The sequence below is a fragment of the Oncorhynchus masou genome, chromosome 13 (assembly GCF_036934945.1).
Source record: "Oncorhynchus masou masou isolate Uvic2021 chromosome 13, UVic_Omas_1.1, whole genome shotgun sequence".
NCBI lineage: Eukaryota > Metazoa > Chordata > Actinopteri > Salmoniformes > Salmonidae > Oncorhynchus > Oncorhynchus masou.
Window position 1 is genome coordinate 4,814,671 of NC_088224.1, and position 20,722 is coordinate 4,835,392.

General features: G+C 41.4%; 1 protein-coding gene across 1 annotated transcript in view; it reads right to left on the reverse strand.

Moving 5' to 3' along the window:
• Positions 1-18,482: 18,482 nt before the first annotated feature.
• LOC135551664 (protein FAM91A1) overlaps positions 18,483-20,722 on the reverse strand; it is a 117,982-nt gene continuing 115,742 nt past the window's right edge. Inside the window, exon 24 of the mRNA XM_064982842.1 lies at positions 18,483-20,229. Coding sequence (XP_064838914.1) covers positions 20,041-20,229 — 189 coding nt within the window. The 3' untranslated portion in view covers positions 18,483-20,040. The remainder of the gene's footprint in view (positions 20,230-20,722) is intronic.

Consider the following 20,722-nt stretch of genomic DNA (forward strand, 5'->3'; position numbering starts at 1 on the left):
CTTACTGTTTCACATCGTCTAGCCTACTAAACTGTTCGCTACTGTCTCACATCTTCTAGCCTACTAATCTGTTCCCTACTGTCTCACATAGTCTAGTCTACTAAACTGTTCCTTACTGTCTCACATCATCTAGTCTACTAAACTGTTCCCTACTGTCTCACATCGTCATGCCTACTAAACTGTTCCCTACTGTCTCACATAGTCTAGCCTACTAAACTGTTCCCTACTGTCTCACATAGTCTAGCCTACTAAACTGTTCCCTACTGTCTCACATCGTCTAGTCTACTAAACTGTTCCCTACTGTCTCACATCGTCTAGCCTACTAAACTGTTCCCTACTGTCTCACATCGTCTAGTCTACTAAACTGTTCCTTACTGTTTCACATCGTCTAGCCTACTAAACTGTTCCTTACTGTCTCACATCATCTAGTCTACTAAACTGTTCCCTACTGTCTCACATCGTCTAGCCTACTAAACTGTTCCTTACTGTCTCACATCATCTAGTCTACTAAACTGTTCCTTACTGTCTCACATCGTCTAGCCTACTAAACTGTTCCTTACTGTCTCACATCGTCTAGCCTACTAAACTGTTCCTTACTGCTGTCTCACATCGTCTAGTCTACTAAACTGTTCCTTACTGTCTCACATCGTCTAGTCTACTAAACTGTTCCTTGCTGTCTCACATCGTCTAGTCTACTAAACTGTTCCTTGCTGTCTCACATCGTCTAGTCTACTAAACTGTTCCTTGCTGTCTCACATCGTCTAGCCTACTAAACTGTTCCTTACTGTCTCACATTGTCTAGCCTACTAAACTGTTCCTTACTGTCTCACATTGTCTAGCCTACTAAACTGTTCCTTACTGTCTCACATAGTCTAGTCTACTAAACTGTTCCTTACTGTCTCACATCGTCTAGTCTACTAAACTGTTCCTTACTGTCTCACATCGTCTAGTCTACTAAACTGTTCCTTACTGTCTCACATCGTCTAGTCTACTAAACTGTTCCTTACTGTCTCACATCGTCTAGTCTACTAAACTGTTCCTTACTGTCTCACATCGTCTAGTCTCCTAAACTGTTCCTTACTGTCTCACATCGTCTAGTCTCCTAAACTGTTCCTTACTGTCTCACATTGTCTAGCCTACTAAACTGCTCCTTACTGTCTCACATCGTCTAGCCTACTAAACTGTTCCTTACTGTCTCACATCGTCTAGCCTACTAAACTGTTCCTTACTGTCTCACATCGTCTAGCCTACTAAACTGTTCCTTACTGTCTCACATCGTCTAGTCTACTAAACTGTTCCTTACTGTCTCACATCGTCTAGCCTACTAAACTGTTCCTTACTGTCTCACATCATCTAGCCTACTAAACTGTTCCTTACTGTCTAACATCGTCCAGTCTACTAAACTGTTCCTTAGTGTCTCACATCATCTAGTCTATTAAACTGTTCCATAGTGGTCTTTGGGTTGATATTGCTCCCTTTATCTGGCTGTCTCAATGTAAACACCTGACAGCTGCAACATTGGTTAGATTGTAAATGGCACCCTATTCCCTATATAGTCTAATACTTTTTACCAGGGCCCATAGAGTAGTGGTAGAGCATTATGTATTGAATTGGGAGCTATTTGAGAAGTACCCGTTGTCATTTTCAGGAGCCAGCCTTGGAAGTGGGTTATTATGTAGCTGTGAGGACATGGGCCCAGTATGGACCGGAATGTCTTTTGGTAAATAGCCTAAAGAGAATGTGTGTTATAGAGAAAAACATGTGTGATCAGGAGAGTTGAAGAGAGAGAGAAAGAGAGAATAAGAATGAGAGAGACAGAGAGCATTAGAATCAGAGAGAGAAAAAAGGACAGTGAGACTAGGAGAGAGAGACAGAAGGAAGGAAGGACAGAGGCAAGGACAGCGACAGAGGCAAGGACAGCGACAGAGGGAAGGACAGAGGGAAGGACAGCGACAGAGGGAAGGACATGAAGACAGCTTCTCCATCCTGGAGGGGGAAATCAATCATTTCCAGGCCCAGGGACATGTACTAGTCTGTGGTGACCTAAATGCCAGAACCGGACAAGAACCTGACACCCTCAGCACACAGGGGACAAACACCTGCCTGGAGGTGACAGCATTCCCTCCCACATATGCCCCTCTAGGCACAACTATGGCTACATAACCAACAAAAACAGGTCACAACTCCTGCAGCTCTGTCGCACGCTGGGTATGTACATAGTCAATGGTAGGCTTCGAGGGGACTCCTACGGTAGGTACACCTATAGCTCATCTCTTGGCAGTAGTACTGTAGACTACTTTAACACTGACCTCAACCCAGAGTCTCTCAGAGCGTTCACAGTCAGCCCACTGACACCCCTGTCAGACCACAGCAAAATCACAGTCTACTTGAACAGAGCAATAGTCAATCATGAGGCATCAAAGCCAAATGAACTGAATACTATTAAGAAATGCTATAGAGGGAAGGAAAGTAGTGTGGAAAACTACCAAAAAACAATTAGGCAACAAATCCCTTTCAGAGAACATCCTGGACAAAACATTCCACTGTAATAGTGAAGGTGTAAACCTGTCAGTAGAAAACCTAAACAGTATATTTAACCTCTCAGCTTCCCCATCAAATAAAAAAAAGGCCCGTGGGGTTGATGGTATTCTCAATGAAATGATTAAATATGCAGACCACACATTCCAATTGGCTATACTTGAACTATTTAACATCATACTCAGCTCTGGCATCTTCACCAATATTTGGAACCAAGGACTTATCACCCCAATATGCAAAAGTGGAGACAAATTTGACCCCTATAACTACCGTGGTATATGCATCAACAGGAACCTTGGGAAAATCCTAGCAGACTAGTTCATGCCCTCAGTGAAAACAATGTACTGAGCAAATGTCAAATTGGCTTTTTACCAAATTACCATGTGACAGACCACGTATTCACCCTGCACACCCTAATTGACAAAGAAACAAAGGCAAAGTCTTTTCATCCTTTGTTGATATAAAAAAAGCTTTTGACTCAGTTTGGCACGAGGGTCTGCTATACAAATGTGACTCATTTCAGGAACCTTTGCGTATGTCGCGGGATGCCACTTAACAGCCATTTAAACCTTTTGGCAGAAATGCCTTCTGGATCATGTGAACGTTCATGTGCCTTAATAACAAAGTTGTATGCCATCTGTAAATATGAATAAAAAGGTTAAAATTACGAGCCTAGTTGGTTAAGCCACAGAAACAAAATCAGCAACCTTCACACCAGCCATGATTGGCTGAGAAAAATGAGTGGGCTGGACATGCCGAGAGAGGAGTTCTGATTGGTCTCCATATAGAAGGCTTCGGCCTATTTGAGCTGGTCAGTCTGTGTAGGTAATCCTGTCAAACGCGGCTTTTTAAAAATGTTTAGTGTATTGGAGCTGGATAAATGTTGCTCTCCACTTTCTGGAGGATCGAGTTTTGAAATCAGTGGAAATGATAGCTAAAGAGATGGAGAAAACACCACATTTTCAGATATTACTCACTTTTGACAAAGTGGTTTCATTTCAAGCTAAAGTGTACTGTTAGCAAGCTAGCTGACGTTACGTGTATGTTCTTATTTGTATCTCAGAGCTGTTTGCTTTGCTAGTTAAGGCCTAATGTTAACTATCTAACATTGAACCTGGTTGGACAGTTACCACTACCAGCAGATTCATGCAAGGCTTAGTAACGTCACGAGTTGGCACAATGTTAATTGTTGTTTAACTAGGTAACGTTAGCTGGCTGGCTCGTTAGCTGTGTGATCTTACATGTTGTTTACCTTGCTATGATCATTGTTTACCTAGCTAGCTAGCTAGCTACATGTCTTAACAAAAGACTCCACAATTTTTTATTTTACCTTTATTTAACGAGGCAAGTCAGTTCAGAACAAATTCTTATTTACAATGAAAAGGCAAAAGGCCTCCTGCGGGTTCGGGGGCTGGGATAAAATATATATAAAAGATAAATATAGATATATATATATATATATATATAGGACAAAATATACATCATGACAAGAGACACCACAACACTATATAAAAGAGAGACCCAGCATGGTATCAACACAACATCGGCAAAAACAGTTATGAAATTGTTACCAGCAGAGCTGGTTAGTCTGTTTTCATGTTATCCAGAGCTAAAGAAATCATCGGCCAGAGTGTCAAGTTTTCGTTCTGAGAGCGAAACGAGATGGGTGGGGCTAAAGCTTAACCCTCCTGCTGTGTTCCGGTCGAATTGGACCAATTAATAAGTTCTCCCTCTAAAAAATGTAGTTAATTTAATCTGATTGTCATAAGGTTCCATGACTTTGTCCACACAGGGCATCTGAACACACAAAATCCATTTGGATGATTTTCAACACATTTTATTTAACTTTTTATTAAACTTTTACACACCTGTGGTGTTCCTGGTCAAAAATGACCGGTCATTAGAAATTAATGGGTGAGACTAATAAATTTGAGTTTAGGCACATGCACATTCACACACTTCCTCTCTCAGACCCTCCTCACTTCCCTTCTTGACTTTCATGGTTGCCCCACGGGAACCTTTCCCTATTAGAATCTTTCCCCCAAGGGAACCACACCTGTTGGCATTCACACAAACAATCACAACATTGTTTCAATAATATATAGAACTTTTCTCAAAGCTCTGGTATATAAAGCTTTTTTGAGGCCTTGATCCCAATTCATTCTGTGGCAGCACAATGACCAAACGATATACTTATGTGATCTTTGATCATGGCACTGGTGAGGAGGAGAGAGTCCTTGTTAAACAGACACAAAGTAGTCTGTGATAAAAAGCACAACATGTTTCATCTGAGTATTTGTTATAGTCAAAATAAACCATACATTATGCTTTTTTTAAACTCAAAAACGAGTTGTATGAGCTCAGGTCAATGAGGCCCACAGGCCATAAATAACAAATAGAAGTTCAAAACATGTAATGTTCACAATAACTTAAATTGCTAAAAGTATCTAACACAACATTAGGTGATAATATATGTATTATGGATTTATAATCAGCTATAATGGGGTGGTCATTTTGGACCGGGAACACAGAATTAATTAACATGAAACAAACACATCCGGAGGGTTAAGAGGGTGTGACGATGCTGAATGGAACAAAGAGGAGCTCTTCACTCAGTACCAAAATATTCAAGGGCCATTTTCTCAAAAGTGAGTTTCCAAGTTGATCAACTTTCAAAGCAGAATTACTTTCCCATTGTTCCGCAAATGCAGTGTATGAAATACCATTTTGTAGCTCTGAATCTCTACTTTTATCCAATGTTAATAAAAACACCATTTTGAATTTTGCTACATAAGACCGATTTGAGCTGGTCAATCACAAATTGACGGAAAGTGGTGTTGGGGAAAAAACATAAAACAATATACAATCCATGAACACAAACAACAAGTGTGTGGTTAAAATTGGCAAAAAATATATATATTTCCAATCTGAAGTCAAATGTCTACTGTTTTTCCGTATTTGCTGATGATCTGGTTCTTCTGTCCCCTACCAAGGAGGGCCAACAACAGCACCTAGATCTTCCGCACAGATTCTGCCAGATCTGGGCTCTGACAGTAAATCTCAGTATTACCAAAATAATGGTGTTCCAAAAAAGGTCCAGTCGCCAGGACCACAAATACAAATTACATCTAGACACCGTGGCCCTAAGCGACACAAAAAACTAACATCAAATTCGACATACCAATTAGGATCTGGCTAAAAATACTTGAATCAGTTATAGAACCCATTGCCCTTTATGGCTGTGAGGTCTGGGGTCTGCTCATCAACCAAGAATTCACAAAATGGGACAAACATCAAATTGAGACTCCGCATGAATAATTCTGCAAAAATATCCTCAGTGTACAACGTGGAACACCAAATAATGCATACAGAGCAGAATTAGACCAATAACCGCTAATGATCAAAATCCAGAAAAGAGCTGTTAAGAAAAGGCTAAGCTTGAGAGCTAGCACATTCATTTAATTTGCGATTTTCATAAATAGTTAACGTTACGTTATGCTAATGAGCTTGAGGCTATAACTGGATACAGGTTTTTTTCATAGCCAAACGTGAACAAAACGGAGCGTTTTGTCCTACACAAATAATATTTTTTGAAAAACTGAACATTTGCTATCTAACTGAGAGTCTCCTCATTGAAAACATCCGAAGTTCTTCAAAGGTAAATGATTTTATTTGAATCCTTTTCTGGTTTTTGTGCAAATGTTGCCTGCTAAATGCTACGCTAAATGCTACGCTAACTATCAATACTCTTACACAAATGCTTGTTTTGCTATGGTTTCAGAAGCATATTTTGAAAATCTGAGATGACAGTGTTGTTAACAAAAGTCTAAGCTTGAGAGCAAATATATTCATTTCATTTGCGATTTTCATGAATAGTTAACGTTGCGTTATGCTAATGAGCTTGAGGCTATAAATAGGATCCCGGATCCGGGATTGCTCGATGCAAGAAGTTAACTCCATAATATCGACAGAAACATGGCAAACTTTGTTTAGAATCCATTCTCAAGGTGTTTTTCACGTATCTATTCGATGATAAATCATTCGTGGCAGTTGAGTTTCTCCTCTGTAGCAAACAGAAAAGTACTGGAGCTGGAGATTACGCAATATTTGCGATGGAGGACACCAAACGACCACCTGGTAAATGTAGTGCCTTATGGTAAATCTTCCAATGATATGCCTACAAATACGTCACAATGCTGCAGACACCTTGGGGAAACGACGGAAAGTGTAGGCTCATTCGTGGCCCATTCACAGCCATATAAGGAGTCATTGAAACACAGCGCCTTCAAAATCTGGGGCACTTCCTGTTTGAAATTTCATCTTGGTTTCACTTGTAGCATCAGTTCTGTGGCACTCACAGACAATATCTTTGCAGTTTTGGAAACGTCAGTGTTTTCTTTCCAAAGCTGTCAATTATATGCATAGTCGAGCATCTTTTCGTGACAAAATATCGCGCTTAAAACGGGAACGTTGTTTATCCAATAATGAAATACCGCCCCCAGAGTTTCAAGAGGTTAACCTCTTGAATCTCCCCATCCCGGATCCGGGATCGTGACTAAAGCCTCAGGCTCATTAGCATAACGCAACGTTAACGATTTCTGAAAATCGCAAATCAAATTAAAATAATGCGCCTGCTCTCAAGCTTAGCCTTTTCTTAACAACACTGTCATCTCAGATTTTCAAAATATGCTTTTGAACCATAGCAATTGACTAATTTGTGTAAGAGTATGCTAAGCTAGCTTAGCATTTTGAGTAGCATTTAGCACGCAACATTTTCACAAAAACAAGATAACCAAATGAATAAAATCATTTACCTTTGAAGAGCTTCGGATGTTTTCAATGAGGAGACTGTCAGTTACATACCAAATGCGCAGTTTTTCCTGAAAGCGTCTGTGTGTAGGAGAAATCGTTCCGTTTTGTACATCACATTTGGCTACCGAAACGAACCGAAAATTCAGTCACCTACAACGTCAAACTTTTTACGAATTAACTCCATAATATCGACCAAAACATGGCAAACGTTGTTTGGAATCAATCCTCAAGGTGTTTTTTCACATATCTCTTCATTGATATATCGTTCGTGGAAGCCTGCATTCTTCTCTGAATTCTGTGGAAAAATACTTGCAGCTGACTTTTGCGCACCAATTTCGGCGCAGGACACCGGGCGGACACCTGGTAAATGTGGTCTCTTATGGTCAATCTTCCAATGATATGCCTACAAATACGTCACAATGCTGCAGACACCTTGGGGAAACGACAGAAAGTGCAGACTTACTCCTCTCGCATTCACAGCCATATAAGGAGACAATGGAAAACAGAGCCTCAAAAATCCTGCTCATTTCCTGGATGCCGTCTCATCTTGGTTTTGCCTGAAGCTCACGTTCTAGGGCACGCACAGAAAATATCTTTGCAGTTCTGGACACGTCAGAGTGTTTTCTTTCGAAAGCTATCAATTATATGCATAGTCGAGCATCTTTTTGTGACAAAATATCTTGTTTAAAACGGGAACGTTTTTCATCCAAAAATGAAATTGCGCCCCTAGAGTTTCAACAGGTTAACAACACTGTCATCTCAGATTTTCAAAATATGCTTTTGAACCATAGCAAAACAAGCATTTGTGTAAGAGTATTGATAGTTAGCGTAGCATTTAGCGTAGCATTTAGCAGGCAACATTTGCACAAAATCCAGAAAAGGATTCAAATAAAATCATTTACCTTTTAAGAACTTCAGATGTTTTCAATGAGGAGACTCTCAGTTACATAGCAAATGTTCAGTTTTTCCTGAAAGATTCTTTGTGTAGGAGAAATCGCTCCGTTTTGTACATCACGTTTGGGTACCAAAAAAAACAAAAATTCAGTCATCAAAACGGCAAACTGTTTTCCAAATTAACTCCACAATATCGACTGAAACACGGCAAACGCTGTTTAGAATCAATCCTCAAGGTGTTTTTCACATATCTCTTCATTGATATATCGTTCGTAGATGTCTACTTTCTCCTCTGAATCGCTTGGAAAAAGACGTGCAGTTGAAGATGGCGCACCAATTTCGATGGAGGACACCGGGCGGACACCTGGCAAATGTAGTCTCTTATGGTCAATCTTCCAATGATATGCCTACAAATACGTCACAATGCTGCAGACACCTTGGGGAAACGATAGATCAGGCAGGCTCATTCCTTGCGCATTCACGGCCATATAAGGAGACAATGAAAAACAGAGCCTCAAAAATCCTGCTCATTTCCTGTTTGAAGTTTCATCTTGGTTTCGCCTGTAGCATCAGTTCTGGGGCACTCACAGACAATATCTTTGCAGTTTTGGAAACGTCAGAGTGTTCCCTTTCCAAAGCTGTCAATTATATGCATAGTCGAGCATCTTTTTGTGACAGAATATTGCGCTTAAAACGGGCACGTTTTCTTATCCAATAATGAAATAGCGCCCCCATAGATGTAAGAGGTTCATTTGGAAAAAAGTTCGGCGTTGTAATGACTGAATTTTCGTTTTTTTTCTTAGCCAAACGTGATGAACAAAACAGAGCGATTTCTCCTACACAAATATAATTTTTGGAAAAACTGAACATTTGCTATCTAACTGAGAGTCTTCCTCATTGAAAACATCCGAAGTTCTTCAAAAGGTAAATAATTTTATTTGAATGCTTTTCTTGTTTTTGTGAAAATGTTGCCTGCTAAATGCTAGGCTTAATGCTATGCTAGCTATCAATACTCTTACACAAATGCTTGTGTAGCTATGGTTGAAAAGCATATTTTGAAAATCTGAGATGACAGTGTTGTTAACAAAAGGCTAAGCTTGTGAGTGAATATATTTATTTCATTTCATTTGCGATTTTCATGAATAGTTGCGTTATGGTAATGAGCTTGAGGCTATGATTACACTCCCGGATGCGGGATTGCTCGTCGCAAGAAGTTAAATTGTACAAACACCTAAAAGGAAGTGATTCCCAAACCTTCCATAACAAAGCCATCACCTACAGAGAGATGAACCTGGAGAAGAGTCCCCAAACACACCCCACAGAGCCCCAGGACAGCAACACAACCAAATCATGAGAAAACAAAAAGATTATTACTTGACACATTGGAAATAATTAACAAAAAAACACAGCAACCTAGTATGCTATTTGGCCCTACACAGAGAGTACACAGTGGCAGAATACCTGACCACTGTTAGTGGACCTAAATAGAGAGTACACATTGGCTGAATACCTGACCACGATGACTGACCCAAACTTATGGAAAGCTTTGACTACATACAGACTCAGTGAGCACAGCCTTGCTATTGAGAAAGGCCTCTGTAGGCAGACTTGGCTCTCAAGAGAAGACAGGCTATGTGCACACTGCCCACAAAATGAGGTGGAAACTGAGATGCACTTCCTAACCTCCTGCCCAATGTATGACCATATTAGAGAGACATATTTCCCTCAGATTACATAGACCTAAAAATAATTTAAAACAAATCCAATCTTGATAAACTCCCATATCTACTGGGTGAAATACCACAGTGTGCCATCACAGCAGCACGATTTGTGACCTGTTGCCACAAGAAAAGGGCAACCAGTGAAGAACAAACACCATTGTAAATTCAACCCATATTTATGTTTATTTATTTTCCCTTTTGTACTTCAACTATTTGTACATCGTTACAACACTGTATATATACATAATATGACATTTGAAATGTTTACTGTTAATTTGTATTGTTTATTTCACTTTTGTTTATTACCTATTTCACTTTGGCATGATGATTGGTAGATGTGCCTGTCTCTCCTCCGCTGATTACCCAGCCTGCCTGTCTATCGTTCTTTGGTGACATGACCCACTTCCTGCCCTCTCTGCCCCCTGGTGTATTGTGCTTCCTGGTAATTACTGTGGCTGGGAGAGCAAGTGGCCAATCAGACGGCCTAATGGAGGGAGGATAAGGCACAGGCTGGTGGATGACCGAATGCATTCAAATCAGACAGCACAGGTTACAATAAATTACACCAGAAACCATTTGTGGTAGCTGGGACAGGGGTGCTGAATAAGGCAGTCTGGTGGAGGGAGGGAGGCAGCCCCCGGCCTCACCCTACTTGATACCGAAGTCAAATGTCTGCTGTTTGCTGATGATCTGGTGCTTCTGTCACCAACCAAGGAGGGCCTACAGCAGCACCTAGATATTCTGCACTGATTCTGTCAGACCTGGGCCCTGACAGTAAATCTCAGTAGGACCAAAATAATGGTGTTCCAAAAAAGGTCCAGTCACCAGGACCACAAATACAAATTCCATCTAGACACTGTTGCCCTAGAGCACACAAAAAACTATACATACCTTGGCCTAAACATCAGCGCCACAGGTAACTTCCACAAAGCTGTGAACGATCTGAGAGACAAGGCAAGAAGGGCATTCTATGCCATCAAAAGGAACATAAATTTCAACATACCAATTAGGATTTGGCTACAAATACTTGAATCAGTCATAGAGCCCATTGCCCTTTATGGTTGTGGGGTCTGGGGTCCACTCACCAACCAAGACTTCACAAAATGGGACAAACACCAAATTGAGACTGCACGCAGAATTCTGCAAAAATATCCTCCGTGTACAACGTAGAACACCAAATAATGCATGCAGAGCAGAATTAGGCCGATACCCACTAATGATCAAAATCCAGAAAAGAGACGTTAAATTCTATAACCACCTAAAAGGAAGCGATTCCCAAACCTTCCATAACAAAGCCACCACCTACAGGGAGATGAACCTGGAGAAGAGTCCCCTAAGCAAGCTGGTCCTGGGGCTCTGTTCACAAACACAAACACCCCACAGAGCCACAGGACAGCAAAACAATTAGACCCAACCAAATCACGAGAAAACAAAAAGATGATTACTTAACACATTGGAAAGAATTAACAAAAAAACAGAGCAAGCTAGAATGCTATTTGGCCCTACATAGAGAGTACACAGCGGCAGAATACCTGACCACTGTGACTGACCCAAAATTAAGGAAAGCTTTGACTATGTACAGACTCAGTGAACATATAGCCTTGCTATTGAGAAAGGCCGCCGTAGGCAGACATGGCTCTCAAGAGAAGACAGGCTATGTGCTCACTGCCCACAAAATGAGGTGGAAACTGAGCTGCACTTCCTAACCTCCTGCCCAATGGATGACCATATTAGAGAGACATATTTCCCTCAGATTACACAGATCCACAAAGAATTCGAAAACAAATCCAATTTTGATAAACTCCCATATCTACTGGGTGAAATACCACAGTGTGCCATCACAGCAGCACGATTTGTGACCTGTTGCCACGAGAAAAGGGCAACCAGAGAAGAACGAACACCATTGTAAATACATCTCATATTTATGCTTATTTATTTTATCTTGTGTCCTTTAACCATTTGTACATTGTTAAAACACTGTATATATATATATAATATGACATTTGTAATGTCTTTATTGTTTTGAAACTTCTGTATGTGTAATGTTTACTGTAAATTTGTATTGTTTATTTCACTTTATATATTCACTTAATATATTATCTACCTCACTTGCTTTGGCAATGTTAACACACGTTTCCCATGCCAATAAAGCCCTTGAATTGAATTGACAGCCTGGTGGAGGGAGACAACCTGAGGTGAAAACCTATTTACCATAGACACCACACAAGCACTGGAACAGCAAATGACAACACACCAGAAACCATTTGTGGGTCCTGGGACGGGCATGGCAGGAGGCACCAAGCAGTGCAGGACGACACCACAGCAACTAGCACAGCTACAACTAAAGTGATTACCCATCTCACACATGGCAGAAGAAGAATATATGAAGGCATACCAGAAAAAAGACCAAGGAGATAGACGGTATATGACTGAGTTTAGTTACAGTTGAAGTCAGAAGTTTACATGCACTTAGGTTGGAGTCATTAAAACTTGTTTTTCAACCACTCAACAAATGTCTTGTGAACTAACTGTAGTTAGGACATCTACTTTGTGCATGACAAGTAATTTTTCCAACAATTGTTTACAGACAGATTATTTCATTGTATCATAATTCCAGTGGGTTTTACATAGACTAAGTCGACTGTGCCTTTAAACAGCTTGGAAAATTCCAGAAAATGTCATGGCTTTAGGAGCTTCTGATAGCCTAATTGACATCATTTGAGTCAATTGGAGGTGTACCTGTGGATGTATTTCAAGGCCTACCTTCAAACTCTGTGCCTTTCTCATGTCAAGCCATCATGAGAAAATTAAAAGAAATCAGCCAAGACCTCAGAAAAAAAATGGTAGACTTCCACAAGTCTGGTTCATCCTTTGGAGCAATTTCCAAACGCCATGTTCATCTGTACAAACAATAGTATGCAAGTATAAACACCATGGGACCAGGCAGCCGTCATATACCGCTCAGGAAGGAGGCACTTTCTGTCTCCTAGAGATGAATGTACTTTGGTGCAAAAAGTGCAAATCAATCCCAGAACAACAGCAAAGGACCTTGTGAAGATGCTGGAGGAAACAGGTACAAAAGTATCTATATCCACAGTAAAACAAGTCCTATATCGACATAACCTGAAAGGCTACCCAGCAATGAAGAAGCCACTGCTCCAAAACCGACATAAAAAAGCCAGACTATGGTTTGCAACTGCACATGGGGACAAAGATCGTAATTTTTGCCGAAATGTCTTCTGGTCTGATGAAACAAAAATAGAATTGTTTGGCCATAATGACCATCGTTATGTTTGGAGGAAAAAGGGGAGGCTTGCAAGCCTTATAACACCATACCAACCGTGAAGCACGGGGGTGGCAACATCATGTTGTGGGGGTTCTTTGCTGCAGGAGGGACTGGTGCACTTCACAAAATAGATGGCATCATGAGGGAGGAAAAGTATCAGGATATATTGAAGTAACATCTCAAGACATCAGTCATGAAGTTAAAGCTTGGTCGCAAATGGGTCTTCCAAATGGTCAATAACCCCAAGCATACTTCCAAATTTGTGGCAAAATGGCTTAAGCACAACAAAGTCAAGTTATTGGAGTGGCCATCACAAAGCCCTGACCTCAATCCCCTCGAAAATGTGTGGGCAGAACTGAAAAAGCATGTGCGAGCAAGAAAGCCTACAAATCTGACTCAGTTACAACAGCTCTGCCAGGAGGAATGGGCCAAAATTCACCCAACTTATTGTGGGAAGCTTGTGGAAGGCTACCCAAAACGTAACAAAAGTTAAACAATTTAAAGGCATTGCTACCAAATACTAATTGAGTGTATGTAAGCTTCTGACCCACTGGGAATGTGATGAAAAAAATAAAATCTGAAATAAATCATTCTCTCTACTATTATTCTGACATTTCACATTCTTAAAATAAAGTGGTGATCCCAATTGACCTAAAACAGGGAATTTTTACTAGGATTAAATGTCAGGAATTGTGAAAAACTGAGTCTAAATGTATTTGGCTAAGGTGTATGTAAACTTCTGACTTCAAGTGTATATAGACAGATACACATACATACCACAAACACATTAGTTGGGGGGGGTAGTATTTTATTGTAACATACAGTATTGATATTTACATTGAATAATAACATCTCAGGCGGTGAACAAGATGTCAGGAGGAATGCCACATTTTGTTCCCACTTCATTATACACATTCTTTGTATATCGTTTAATTTTACATTTTTGTGACTGTCCCATCGAACAAGCTACAACAAAGATTCCTAAAATGCAAGGTTGGCATTATATAAAACAATTGGTAAATAATGGTAACTATTGGTAACTAACACTGTGGTGGAGGGTAGGAGGGTGGATGTTCTGGTAAGGGTCTACCCAGGGATGGCTCTAGCATTTTGAAGACCCTAAACGAGATTTGGTTGCAGGCAAAACATTTTGGTGCCTCCCCCCTCCCGACAGCGGAGAGAATTTTGTGTGTAGAATTTTCTTCAATTCTACACATTTTGCCATGACTTACACTTCTGGGTATTTCAAGGGTTTTTTCTTTATTTTTACTATTTTCTACATTGTAGAATAATAATGGAAACATCAAAACCATGAAATAACACATTTGGAATCATTAGTAACCAAAAAAGTGTCAAACAAATCAAATAGTCACCCTTTGCCTTCATGACAGCTTTGCACATGCTTGGCATTCTCTCAACCAGCTCCACAAGGTAGTCACCTGGAATGTATTTCAATTGACAGGTTAATTTGTGGAATTTGTTTCCTTCTTAATGCATTTGAGCCAATCAGTGTGTTGTGACAAGGTAGGGGGAGTATACAGAAGACAGCCCTATTTGGTAAGAACAGCTCAAATAAGCAAAGAGAAACGACAGTCCATCATTACTTTAAGACATGAAGGTCAGTCAATAGGGAACATTTCAAGAACTTTGAATGTTTCTTCAAGTGCAGTCGCAAAAACCATCGAGCGCAATGATTACATTGGCGCTCATGAGGACCGCCACAGGAAAGGAGGACTCATAGTTACCTCTGCTGCAGAGGATAAGTTCATTTGAGCTACCAGCCTCAGAAACTGATTGAATCAGGCCTTCATGATCGAATTGCTGCAAAGAAACCACTACTAAAGGACACCAATAATAAGAAGAGACTTGCTTGGGCAAAGAAACATGAGCAATGAACATTAGACCGATCAAAATTTGTCCTTTGGTCTGGTGTCCAAATTTTAGATTTTTGGTTCCAACCGCCGTGTCTTCATTAGATGCGGTGTGGCTGAACGGTTGATCTCCACATGTGTATTTCCCACCGTAAAGCATGGAGGAGGTGGTGTGATGGTGTGATGGTGCTTTGCTGGTGACACTGTCTGTGATTTATTTAGAAGTCAAGGGACATAACCAGCATGGCTACCACAGCATCATGCAGGGATACGCCATCCTACCTGGTTTGGGCTTAGTGGGACTATCATTTCTTTTTCAACAGGACAATGACCCAACACACCTCCAGGCTGTGTAATAGCTATTTGACCAAGGAGCGTGATCAAGTGCTGCATCAGATGACCTGACCTCCACAATCCCACGACCTCAACCAAATTGAGATGGTTTGGGATGAATCAGACTGCAGAGTGAAGGAAAAGCAGCCAACAAGTGCTCAGCATATGTGGGAACTCCTTCAAGACGATTGGAAAAGCATTCCAGGTGAAGCTGGTTGTGAGAATGCCAAGAGTGTGCAAAGCTGTCATCAAGGCAAAGGGTGGATATTTGAAGAATCTCAAATATATAATATATTTTGGTTTGTTTAACACTTTTTTTGAATACTACATGATTCCATATGTGTTATTTCACAGTTTTGATGTCTTCACTATTATTCTACAATGTTGAAAATAGTACAAATAAAGACAAACTCTTGAATGAGAAGGTGTTCTAAAACTTTTGACCGGTAGTGTATGCCATGTTTATGATATCTAAGTGAGAGTGACTAACAAAATCAATGGGGGGGGGGGGGGCCTGGAAGTCAGGGCCTCTGGACACGTGCCCTGCGTGCCTGGTCGATATTTGACCATGATTACTACAAGCTGGCTAGACTAACTTACCAATCTAACAGTTGTTAGCGGACAAGGCTAATTGAGTGACTGTCAGTGACTGACATAAGAGAAAAACTGCTGATGCACAAGCACATGTCCAACTTGCACCTGGTGTTACTATTCTTACTCTCCGTGAGTTGAGACCCCGACTGAACTTATGTCACTTATGCCTGGAGCCGGCCCTGGGTCTACCAGACAGATAGGGGTCTAATAGATCAATCCATCGATAGGAGACTAGTTATGGAAGGTAGGGGTCAATAATAGATCAATCCATCGATAGGAGACTAGTTATGAAGGGTTTAGGTATAGGTTAGGTTAGGTATTGGGTAGGTTGATGAGGTGATGGTGTAACACACACAATGGTCTCTACACACTCATCATCGTCATCGATAAACAACCACTATGGGGTGGAAATGGGAGACTGAACCCTTCCATGCAAATAAAACAACCACTATGGGGTGGAAATGGGAGACTGAACCCTTCAAAGCAAAAAAACAACCACTATGGGGTGGAAATGGGAGACTGAACCCTTCAATGCAAATAAAACAACCACTATGGGGTGGAAATGGGAGACTGAACCCTTCAATGCAAATAAAACAACCACTATGGGGTGGAAATGGGAGACTGAACCCTTCAATGCAAATAAAACAACCACTATGGGGTGGAAATGGGAGACTGAACCCTTCAATGCAAATAAAACAACCACTATGGGGTGGAAATGGGAGACTGAACCCTTCAATGCAAATAAAACAACCACTATGGGGTGGAAATGGGAGACTGAACCCTTCAATGCACATAAAAAGGAAAAGTGATCACTGAGTGTACTGCTGAGGGTACTACTACTGAGTGTACTGCTGAGTGTACTACTACTGAGTGTACTACTACTGAGTGTACTGCTGAGTGTACTACTACTGAGGGTACTACTACTGAGGGTACTACTGAGTGTACTGCTGAGTGTACTACTACTGAGTGTACTACTACTGAGTGTACTACTACTGAGTGTACTGCTGTGTGTACTACTACTGAGTGTACTACTACTGAGTGTACTGCTGAGTGTACTACTGCTGAGTGTACTACTACTGAGTGTACTACTACTGAGTGTACTACTGCTGAGGGTACTACTACTGAGTGTACTACTACTGAGTGTACTACTGCTGAGGGTACTACTACTGAGTGTACTGCTGAGTGTACTACTGCTGAGTGTACTACTACTGAGTGTACTGCTGAGTGTACTACTACTGAGTGTACTGCTGAGTGTACTACTACTGAGTGTACTACTACTGAGTGTACTACTACTGAGTGTACTACTACTGAGTGTACTGCTGAGTGTACTACTACTGAGGGTACTACTACTGAGGGTACTACTGAGTGTACTGCTGAGTGTACTACTACTGAGTGTACTACTACTGAGTGTACTACTACTGAGTGTACTGCTGTGTGTACTACTACTGAGTGTACTACTACTGAGTGTACTGCTGAGTGTACTACTGCTGAGTGTACTACTACTGAGTGTACTGCTGAGTGTACTACTACTGAGTGTACTACTGCTGAGTGTACTACTACTGAGTGTACTACTACTGAGTGTACTACTGCTGAGGGTACTACTACTGAGTGTACTGCTGAGTGTACTACTGCTGAGTGTACTACTACTGAGTGTACTGCTGAGTGTACTACTACTGAGTGTACTACTACTGAGTGTACTGCTGAGTGTACTACTACTGAGTGTACTACTACTGAGTGTACTACTACTGAGTGTACTACTACTGAGTGTACTGCTGAGTGTACTACTACTGAGGGTACTACTACTGAGGGTACTACTGAGTGTACTGCTGAGTGTACTACTACTGAGTGTACTACTACTGAGTGTACTACTACTGAGTGTACTGCTGTGTGTACTACTACTGAGTGTACTACTACTGAGTGTACTGCTGAGTGTACTACTGCTGAGTGTACTACTACTGAGTGTACTACTACTGAGTGTACTGCTGAGTGTACTACTACTGAGTGTACTGCTGAGGGTACTGCTGAGGGTACTACTACTGAGTGTACTACTGAGTGTACTACTGAGTGTACTACTACTGAGTGTACTACTACTGAGTGTACTACTACTGAGTGTACTGCTGAGTGTACTACTACTGAGTGTACTGCTGAGGGTACTGCTGAGTGTACTACTACTGAGTGTACTACTACTACTGAGTGTACTACTACTGAGTGTACTACTGCTGAGTGTACTACTACTGAGTGTACTACTACTGAGTGTACTACTGAGTGTACTACTGAGTGTACTACTGAGTGTACTACTACTGAGTGTACTACTACTGAGTGTACTGCTGAGTGTACTACTACTGAGTGTACTGCTGAGTGTACTACTGAGTGTACTACTACTGAGTGTACTACTACTGAGTGTACTGCTGAGTGTACTACTGAGTGTACTACTGAGTGTACTACTGAGTGTACTACTGAGGGTACTGCTGAGTGTAATACTGAGTGTAATACTGTACTCCTATTCCCGAAGTGGCATTACAGATTCTGACAGGGAAAAACTCCCACTATGAATAAACAGTATCATAGATAGATTAGATTGTAATATGGTTCTTCTCTGTGAGGGATTAGGTCCAGGCTTTGGTACTGTCTGGATAACCCAAGCAGACCTGGGTTCAAATAGTATTTATTTTCTTAAAAAAAAAAGACAAGCTCAGGTCAAGCTTTCTTCTGATCCAAGGATGACCTAAAGCCAACTGCACCTACGGGAGTCATCACGAGCAACAACAATAACACCATGGGTGAAAGTAAACTAGGATGAAAACGGAACAGGGTTTTGAGTCAACATGCTGTATGATGGATCCATAGGCTATAGAAGAGAAGAGCACCACACTAGTCTCACGGTGACTTAAAGTCCCCACATTTTATCATGAAAGCAACAACACGTTAATGACAAAGTATTTTCTTAAAGTATTTAGTGCAGTGGTATCATGCAGGGTTGGGTTGGTTCTGATCATAGGACAATACGAGGAAGAGGAGGAGGAGGGGTTGGGTTGGTTCTGATCATAGGACAATACGAGGAAGAGGAGGAGGAGGGGTTGGGTTGGTTCTGATCATAGGACAATATGAGGAAGAGGAGGAGGGGTTGGATTGGGTTGGTTCTGATCATAGGACAATATGAGGAAGAGGAGGAGGAGGGGTTGGGTTGGTTCTGATCATAGGACAATATGAGGAAGAGGAGGAGGAGGGGTTGGGTTGGTTCTGATCATAGGACAATATGAGGAAGAGGAGGAGGGGTTGGATTGGGTTGGTTCTGATCATAGGACAATATGAGGAGGAAGAAGAGGGGATGTTTGGTTCTGATCATAGGACAATATGAGGAAGAGGAGGAGGGGATGTTTGGTTCTGATCATAGGACAATGTGAGGAAGAGGAGGAGGGGATGTTTGGTTCTGATCATAGGACAATATGAGGAAGAGGAGGGGTTGGTTCTGATCATAGGACAATATGAGGAAGAGGGAAAGCCCATCAGAAACACGTACTTAAGGTGGCAAAACACTTTGGTCTTTCTGCAGGGCTGAGATGTGGAGGGTCTATAAGGTCTGGTCTTTCTGCAGGGATGAGATGTGGAGGGTCTATAAGGTCTGGTCTTTCTGCAGGGATGAGATGTGGAGGGTCTATAAGGTCTGGTCTTTCTGCAGGAATGAGATGTGGAGGGTCTATAAGGTCTGGTCTTTCTGCAGGAATGAGATGTGGAGGGTCTATAAGGTCTGGTCATTCTGCAGGGATGAGATGTGGAGGGTCTATAAGGTCTGGTCTTTCTGCAGGAATGAGATGTGGAGGGTCTATAAGGTCTGGTCATTCTGCAGGGATGAGATGTGGAGGGTCTATAAGGTCTGGTCTTTCTGCAGGAATGAGATGTGGAGGGTCTATAAGGTCTGGTCATTCTGCAGGGATGAGATGTGGAGGGTCTATAAGGTCTGGTCTTTCTGCAGGGATGAGATGTGGAGGGTCTATAAGGTCTGGTCTTTCTGCAGGGATGAGATGTGGAGAGGTGGAGGTGCTCGTCCACTCCACTCCCTCAGCTGTCCATCCTTGAAGATGAGGTTGAGAGCGGGCAGCGGAACACCAGACTCGGCCGGGGGCTGGCTGAGAGGACCGGACACTCCACTGTCAGGGTCGGGCTGACCCTGGCTGCCATCCTATAGGACACACAGGTCAGGGGTCAAAGGTCAGGTGTGTATAATACAGTACAGGGTCATGTTCATTAGGCACCAAGCAGAAGAAAATGGATTGAAAGGGCAGGAATTGTCCAATAACAAATATCTGGAATTGTGCAATATGAAATTCAAATGTAAATGTACAGTTGGAAAACATTTAATAACATTTTCTGTTGTGTACCCAGGTACTTTCATGTTTATTTTTGTATTGTTTTATTTAACTAGGCAAGTCAGTTAAGAACAAATTCTTCTTTACAATGACGGCCTACCAAACGGTAAAAGGCCTCCTACGGGAAAGGGGGCTGGGATTAAAAATATTAGGACAACAGACACATCACGACAAGAGAGACACCGCAACACTACATAAAGAGAGACCTAAGACAACAACATAGCACAGCATGGTAGCAACACAACATGACAACAACATGGTAGCAACACAACATAACATGGTAGCAACACAACATAACAACATGGT